The sequence below is a fragment of the Phragmites australis genome, chromosome 8, assembly GCF_958298935.1.
Source record: "Phragmites australis chromosome 8, lpPhrAust1.1, whole genome shotgun sequence".
NCBI lineage: Eukaryota > Viridiplantae > Streptophyta > Magnoliopsida > Poales > Poaceae > Phragmites > Phragmites australis.
In genome coordinates, this window is record NC_084928.1 from 2,983,978 (window position 1) to 2,992,966 (window position 8,989).

General features: G+C 45.1%; 1 protein-coding gene across 1 annotated transcript; it reads left to right on the plus strand.

The window, feature by feature from the left end:
- The first annotated feature begins 7,396 nt into the window (after positions 1-7,396).
- LOC133926278 (protein VERNALIZATION 3-like) lies at positions 7,397-8,856 on the plus strand. Its single transcript, XM_062372124.1, has 4 exons — positions 7,397-7,754; positions 7,897-7,958; positions 8,075-8,115; positions 8,213-8,856. Exons 1-4 carry the CDS (start codon positions 7,554-7,556, stop codon positions 8,440-8,442), a joined length of 534 nt encoding a protein of 177 aa, XP_062228108.1. The 5' UTR covers positions 7,397-7,553; the 3' UTR covers positions 8,443-8,856.
- The last annotated feature ends 133 nt before the right edge of the window (positions 8,857-8,989 follow it).

The window sequence follows — 8,989 nt, forward strand, 5'->3', positions numbered from 1 at the left end:
ATTCTCATCTATAGTAAGACTTGAGAGGAGCACATGCAATATATTCAAAAGGTATTTGAGATTTTGCAAGCCAATGAACTAAAAGTCAAGTTGTCTAAATGCTGCTTTGCTCAATCAAAACTGATATATCCGGGACATATAATTAGTACAGAAGGTGTGCAAACAGATCTAGCTAAGATTTCTATCATCAAAGATTGGCCTACCCCTACCAATGTGAAAGAAGAAGATTTTTGGGCTTGATGGGTTACTATAGGAAGTTTGTGAGATATTTTGGTTACATTAACAAGCCTCTTACAAATTTACTCAAGAAAAATGAGCCATTTGTGTGGATTTCTCACACTGAAAAATCTTTTCAGACCTTGAAATAGGCCCTTATTAGTGCACTCATTTTGGCTATGTCTGACTTCAGCATGCTTTTTGTTATTGAAAAAGATGCTTTTGACTATGGCATTAGTGTGGTTAAATAGATCTTAAATTTAGATGAATTTATATAAAAGAATCGATAAAATCGGAATTAAAACGAATGGGAAATGACTCTTAGAAATTCTTCCAAAAGATAAATTCTAGAAAAATAAAGGAGGTAAATATTCCTAAGAATATTATCTGAAATGGATTTGGTCGATCGCCTTCGTGGACCAGGGGTATAGAGAGAGGTACATGGTGAATCGATGCTCGAGGACTAGTTTTCAACGTGGCGGCACTGGCGGGGGTTTGGATAGATAGGGCTCTGGCTCGGCTGGGACTTAGGAAAAAATGCGCACCACCAAAGTTTACGTTACCGATCGCTGGTTGATAACCGAGCTCCAGCGGTTATTGAAAATTCGCGATAACTACAATAACTGTTTGAAATTTGAATAAAAGTCGGATAAAATTCGTTTGATAAAATTTAAAATTTAGGAAAAATTTGTGAATTCAGCCTCTCGGTAACCGGTCCAATTCGACCGAGCGATTTTCTCAATTTATCAAGCGTTTTTCTCAAATTTTTCGTATCATCGGTAACCGCATGGTTTTATCGATAACCGCTCGGTTTTCTCGATTTATCGAGCGGTTTCTCGATTTTCAGTGAAGTTCAAAAAAACCCCAAAATTTATCTCAATCTTGTAAAATCAATAACTAATTTATCTGAGTTTCAAATCAAGTGAAACAAATTTTATTGGTTTCCTGGTAACATGATCTACATGGTAAAAGTATTTATACTCATAAGAAATTAATAAAACTCTAAATAAAGTGAAATCAATTTTAAAGATCCTCTTAAGATACGTTTACATGTTAAATTTTTCCTTAACATGAGTTAATAATTGAGTCACACGTTTCAACTTTTTTTATTTTTTTCAAATTTTCTTCCTATAGAATATGATGCAAACGACATTATTTTTTAAAATACTTTTCACATAAGTTTTTTTAGGCTTCTTTTGAATTTTTTTAATTTTTTTCAAATTTCTTAAATTTAAATTCAGTTACAGTTTGGTTTCTAAAATCAAACCGGACCAAGATGGCCGGTTATCGCGCTTTTTTTTAACCCTGCGCACCACATCTGAAGAGTGCATCCAACGTGGCCACCACATGTCAGTCGAAGGGGAAGAGAGGGGCCATAATAGTGGTTCTTTGTCAAAGTTCTCATCTGAGTCGCAATTTCGGCATCGAAGTGGTTGACGTCCTACACTGAGAGAGCCTATAGGAGCCTGGATCACGTTGGTAGGGCGGTGTGGCCAGAGGATCACCGGAGCGACGTCGATGGCTCGTTGGAGTTAAGGGTGGCGGCAGTGGAATGTGGAGTTACTTGGGGTGGGCTATTGGGGCTTAGTTTGTTCGCAAGGCAGCATCTACTGGACCTACTGAATGCGCCTAAGCACTTGGCTTGGTCAACGAAGCAATGGTGGTGGCCAGAGGCAAACAGGAAGGTTGGCGGAGGGGGGTGTGACCGTGCGGTGCTCGTGTGGGCCGAGAGAGAGAGAGAGAGAGAGAGAGAGAGAGAGAGAGAGAGAGAGAGAGAGAGGCCAGGAGGGAGGCACGGTGGGGCTCCACGATGCTTGCAAGTTGGGCAGCGTGGTTAGAAATGGTCGGCGACATGTCAACAACGATGGGGATGAGCTTGGATGTGGCGATGACGGATCTGGGCTTATCCCCGAGCGGCTCCTAGTGTGCTCCCAGCCGCGGGTAAGGGCGCAAGTGAGAGAGGGGAATATAGGGAGGCTAAAGGAGCAGAGAGGAGGGGGGAGTCACTCTCTATCGGTGGCAGGTTTGGCGATGGCGACCATATTGGGCGAAAATGTAGGGAGGAAGGAAGCTGGAGGTGTTGTGGCATGGTGGAGTGCTCGGCGATTCCTTTTACACCCGGCCAATGGTAGTAAGTTCCTCGTCAGACGAGTACAATGGGACGACTTGGACGACGCTAGCGTGCAGCAGAGGGGCTCTCAATGGGGGGAATGGTAGCGTGCCAGAGACAAGCAACGCGCTGATGGGGTTGACAATGGCCTTAGCGGTGCGCTGTCCGGATGGGATGTCTCGGAATGATGATGGCTGCAGAGATGCAGGGCTTGACTGCCCCTCACATGCTTGTGTTAGGAAATTAGTCATCCATGAAAATAAGCTAGGTATCTATGGAGCCGATAAACACAATCACAGATGACATCAAATACACGATATTTATTAATGAGTTTCAATTGAAGTTTATATTCTCGGAGCATAACTACAGGTGCTCTCTCCAATTAGCAATACCAGCCGCTTCCCGGGGTTCCTGGCAGACTCGCTGCCTCATGTGAACCTGTTGCTATGGTTACAAACAGCGGTCATCCTCGCATATTTATGAGAAGAACTGGTTACAACAATCATACTAGAATTCTATCTAGAGACATTCTAGAATTCCGTTATATATCGCTAATACCACTCATAGTTCTATACGTAACCAATTCTGTACAATTATTCAATACATATCCAACAAACTCCACCTTGACGCACAATTTGCCACCTTGAAGCTGTCATGCGTGAACCTCCATATACACTGGACTTGAATTATCGCCTTTGTCGCTGAATGAGAGATCTCAGATGAGTTTCACTCAAACCCACCGCCTTCCAGAGACATTGCTATCCCTGCAAATTCAGACTCCATGACTCCACCTACAACTAAGCACATTTCTGTTCTATCAACATAACCTCTTTGAGCTAAATCAGATTCGTCCTTAGCTTTGACACATGCCTGACTCCCAAAGGACACACAACTCTATTATAGATCTTAATTTTGATAGTACTTTACTCTAACAGCATGGTAGCGCTCTCTGTCACATAAGTAGATACAACCAGAATCACCAGACTTCATTGAAGAAAATCTGGTCCATGTTGGACATTACATGAAAAAGCCAACTGAATCCTGCATACATGCTCCTAATTGATTGCTTCTTCATACTAGGAACTTCATTATTGCTCTTCGAGTCACACAAAGAAATTGCCACACTTGCATTGCTCTTTCATCTGACTGTTTATGTTACGATTCTTCAACGTCTTACACCGTAGCCACTTGCAGTCTTAGACCAACTAGGTTACTCTAGTTGCAAGTAGAGAACATATCTACTTCCTTCCAATTCAACTCTTGATGCATCTTCACACCCATCGATCCACATTTCAAAAACCCGTGCACACAACTTGAATCGATCTGCGCCCTTGCAGATTTGAAAGCACGCAAGCCCCCTCCAATGCAAATCTGCATCTTGAGCTCGCACCACATGTTACCATGACATAGAGAATAACCACCACTATCCCTCACGCTCCTATGTCATTGTTGCCAGTCTCTTCATCCCTACCACTCACGGTATGACTGATCTATCATCGCCAGTCTGTCCACCCTGCACTATTTACCCTCCAAGTGAATTGTCCGCCAGTCTTCCCTAGACTGTCTGTTATGTGCTACAAATTGTCTGGCCACCACTGTCGAACTCCTATTAGTCGCTATGTGCATCACGACCAAACACCATGGACAATCCATGCTCATCACTGAGCACCACAACACTGACTTGAGATCTAGTCAACAGATCGAATGCCTCTACTCCTTTGCTAGTTGCAATATTCATTAACATCTGTGACCTCTTATCGCACTCTAGCACCTACACAACTCTTGTCTACAACCTCCTGCCGCACTTGTGCACGTTCGCACGACACACCTCATCACTTGTACACCAATCCATTTGCCCGCTCTCAAGTCCCGTCGACAACCATGCCACACGTATACAACGAAGTAGACCCGCTCGATCGCCGATCGTTGTTCACCATCAACCATCACAAGTATCGGTTCACGAACAACCCGATTGGAATTTCCACAATCCTAGTGGACTTCCTTCCTTTGGTTGCCTCTTTCCTCGTTCTTGTTCTGTCACTATGCTTATGATCCCATCGGCCATGGCTAGTATTTATTTCTCTAGCTGCATCCTGCTGATCAACTCAAATCCACCTGCTTTGTCCTAGTCTGAGTCCAAGTCAACATGCCTTGTCCTGGTCCGAGTTCAAGTCAATCAGCCGCGTACTCTTTGGACTCATGTCAGTACATGCTCCACAATAAAACCAGCCGCTTTCCTGATTACCCATGCCAGCTCCTGTTGTTTCCCACACACGGTGCCCTCCACGTGCTTCGTGCCAGCTCAAGCATGCCTTCCCGAGCACCAATCCCGCGCATCGTTTTCGACGCACCAGCCAGCTGCTCCGCCAGCATACACGTGAATGCACCAGACCACTGCCACACCAAGCCCACCTGGCCTCCCACATAGCCACCTCAGGCCTCGGTAGCCTGAGCCGCACTGGGATGAGTCGGCTGCTCGCGCCTGGTTTCCCCCATGTGGGCCTCAGCTCCCACCAGTCAACTGACAACCTGAGCACTGAGCCGCTAGGTCTCCTAGACAATGCCGAGCATCCCACATGGCCAAATGCCATGTCCCACGCGACCAGTCGCCATGTCCCACATGCATTTGATGCCTCCTCGGACAGCTGGCGCCCACGACCGAAGCCCACACCAACACACGTCTGCATGATGATCCGAATGCCGATTGCACTCGTTGCACCATCACTAGAGCAGTTGTATAGATGCAACTCCAAACACATCTATCAACCTTTGAAGTCCACCATGATTTTGGCCATCGTCTCGCTCTCGTACACACCTGTGCATACCGCTTGTCCATGACATCTCCACACCGCCATCCATGTTGCACTGTTTGTATGCCTGTGTCAACTCGCCATGGTCGCATGCGCCTCGCTTGCGCGCATTAGCCATGACCATACTCCACCTTGCGTCGTGTCTGTCCCACACCGCCTATGCATTGCATGACACCTTGTGGAAGCATAATCGTCACGCCTCTGCGTGATCTTCTACGCACTGTCTCTAGATCCAATCCAATCATAGCTCTAATACCACTTGTTAGGAAATGTCCTAAGCGGAAGCAACGAATGGATCTACCGAGATGATACATATGATCACAGACGACACCAGAGGTATGATATTTGTTAACGAGGTTCAACCGAATCCTATATCCCTGAGGCATGACTACAGACGCTCCTCCCAAACTAGCAACACCAGTCACTTCCCGAGGTTTCTGGTAGACTTGTTGCCCCGTGCGAACCTGTTGCTATGTCATCATAGTTACAAACAGCGAGTCTCCTCTCATATTTTTGAAGAGTCTTGGTTATAACAATCCAGTTAGGATTCTATCTAAAGATATACTAGAATTCCATCATATACCACTAATGCAACTTAAAATCTTATATGTAACAATTTCATATAATTATTTGTCACATATCTAACATGTTGCATGCGGGGAGTACTCCATGCTGGCGTGCTAGCGAGTTCTTGCAGGCGGTTGGAGTGACGGGACTGCTCGAGCGGTGCTGACATCGCCGACGTGCCCATCAGAGTGGAGGAAGAGAGAGGAATCAAGACGAGGGGATCATGACAAGGGGAAGACGACAAGGGTGGCAAGGCATCGCCATGACCCAAATGGGCCGAAAGCGCGGAAGGAAGGCGGGTTGGTGATGGGCCAAGGAGAGGAGAAAGGATTTCAGCCTGTTTAAGAATTAAAGGAAATAGAAAAGAGAGGGAAGAGAAAGATGGGCCAGGCTAAGGTGATGAGTTTCGGCCCAAATACAGTTTAGGAGATATAAATAGATTTGAATATTTCAGAAAAACAAAAAGATCAAATTTGAACAGAATTTAAATTTAAACTGCCAAATAAAATTCCAGAAAACTCAACATGCAAAATGGTGAGCTTTCATGTATGTTTCCATTTTCAAAATTTTAAATTTGAAGAGATTTTAGGATACTTAGCCCAATTTAATATGCATTTTCTTTAATTTATTGTAAATTTGAAATGGTTCAAATTTTAGTGAAATTGGCAGAATAAAAAACACAGGGTGTTACTGAGTGACAAGACCGTCTTCTTCATCCTTTCCGACCACACACCAGGCCCTTGGCCCCAAATAATGTTCCGCTCGTCTTGTGACTATCAAAGTTCAGATCTTGTTCGCCTTTCGCATCATCACCATGCACAAAAAAGGGAAGCTTTATACCGCGGATCGACAGCTGACTGCAACTGAATAATATTGGGCGGACAGTGCATGCACAGGAGACCCTGTCCTGCTCTTGCCTGAGCAAATCAAGCTAAGCAGAAAACGACGGCCATGCATGCACAGAGAAAAGAAACGAAACGAGAAGAAAATAACAGGGTGACCTATTGAATGTCTAATCACCGCCCGATTGGCAGACCTTCCCTCGAGCGTGCCATGGATTCTATTGTTCGATCGAGCCCAAGACGCAACGTAATCGAGAAGAGCTGGTTAATTTAGATTGCAGTCAGCAGCAGATTAAGGCCCCTTTGATAGTATATTTTCTGTCTTTTTTCTTTAAAAAAGCTAGAAGTTATCAAAGGGGTTAATTTTTGAGCTTGATTTTTTTATTTTTGGTTGTGTGAGGAAGTGATCGTGGTTGAAATGAAATAGACACTGAGAAACAGGTTGAGAAGTGCTTTTATGATTTTTGATATACCGAAAAACTAAAAATTTATTATAAAATCAACAACCAAAATTTAACGTTCACAACTATTTCATCAGCCAGTCAAAAACTCTAAAATAAAAGTCTATCCAAACGGAGCCTATGAGAGGATAGATATGCATGGTCATGCAGTAGCTGGAGTGTACTGCAGTTGCTGCGTACGTAGTACTATAAGTCCAAGAGACAGGAGCCATTGCTTTGGCTGGCTCCAAAAGCGCGCGATGCCCGACTGAAGATAGAAAGGATGAGAGATTCTACGACCTAGATGCAGCAAGCCAGCAACAAAAGCGTCAGGCATGCACACTGTGCACAGCAGTAAGCTATGGAAGCAAGTTAGGGCTGAGCTTGACAGACTCCTATATAAAGTGCACATCAGCCGTGGGACACAAGCAGACATGCAAACCAACCAAAACCAGTAGACCAAAGCTAGCTGCTAGCTCGGCGAAAGGTGCAGCTTGTTGGTCAACCTCCGATCGATCCAGCAGCCAAGTACCAAACATCCCTGTTCGTGTGAGCAAGTTACAGCAGCATGGCCGGCAGAGACAGGGACCCGCTGGTGGTTGGTAGGGTGGTGGGCGACGTGCTCGACCCCTTCGTCCGGACCACCAACCTCAGGGTCAACTACGGCTCCAGGACGGTATCCAACGGCTGCGAGCTCAAGCCATCCATGGTCGTGCACCAGCCAAGGGTTGAGGTCGGCGGCGCCGACATGAGGACATTCTACACCCTCGTACGTGTATATATATATACATATAATGATATTTTGTTTAGTTGTTGGTTTCGTGTCTGAGAAAAGAATTACATTGAAAAAACAAAATTTGTCATGTTATTCTCATCAGCTCATGCCATGCGTATATAACATACTTGTTCAGGCGATGGTTGATCCGGATGCTCCAAGCCCAAGCGACCCGAACCTCAGGGAGTATTTGCACTGGTAGTGAAATACCAATTCAGTCTCTGTTTCACTCTGCACGTATATTACGCTAGTTCATGATAGTGCATGTACATCTTGTCATGATATTTGGATTGATCCTTTGTGTCTTCATGCAGGCTGGTCACTGATATTCCGGGAACTACTGGTGCATCATTTGGTGAGTCATGATCAGCTCCATGTCTTAATCTGTCTCTCCCCTCGCTCTTTCCAAACAATGAATTACTTGCATGTGATATGGCGCTGATCTATCGCAGGGCAAGAGGTGATGTGCTACGAGAGCCCTCGGCCTACCATGGGGATCCACCGCTTTGTATTCGTGCTGTTCCAGCAGGTGGGGCGGCAGACGGTGTACGCTCCCGGCTGGCGCCGGAACTTCAACACCAGGAGCTTCGCCGAGCTCTACAAGCTCGGCCCGCCGGTCGCCGCCGTCTACTTCAACTGCCAGCGTGAGGCCGGCTCCGGAGGCAGGAGGATGTACCCCTAAACAGTCATCGATCCAAGCTAAGATCTAATTAAGATGATACGGTGTGGCTAGCCCGCAGCATTATATTTAGCGACATATATATACACATATGAACTAGCAGCAGCTATGGGCGATGAAGCCTAGCTTGATATATATAAATAGTACAATAAACGGCTAGTACATATATACCACTACGGCCGGGAGCTACATCATGCAGGCGTGCTATGCCATGCCGGCCGTATTATTGTTGCTTCTAGCTAGTCACTACCCATGCATGTATATCATATATATGTACGCATGGAAGACAAACATGTAAATGACAGATTTCTACAATAACATGCACGTCACGCGTGTACTTGTTGTAACAAGTCATCGGTGTGGAATATAATGTAAAATTAGATATTGTATGGAGAAATTCGTGTATGATTTCATGCATCTAGCTAGCGTTTCCAGCTCCCGTCGTCTGAATTTATCTTCCTGTTTTATAACGACGTTTTGAATTTAAGAGTAGTACGGCTGATGGGTATATGGATGGTTCAGGCTGCGCACTTTGAACAATTGCCACAGC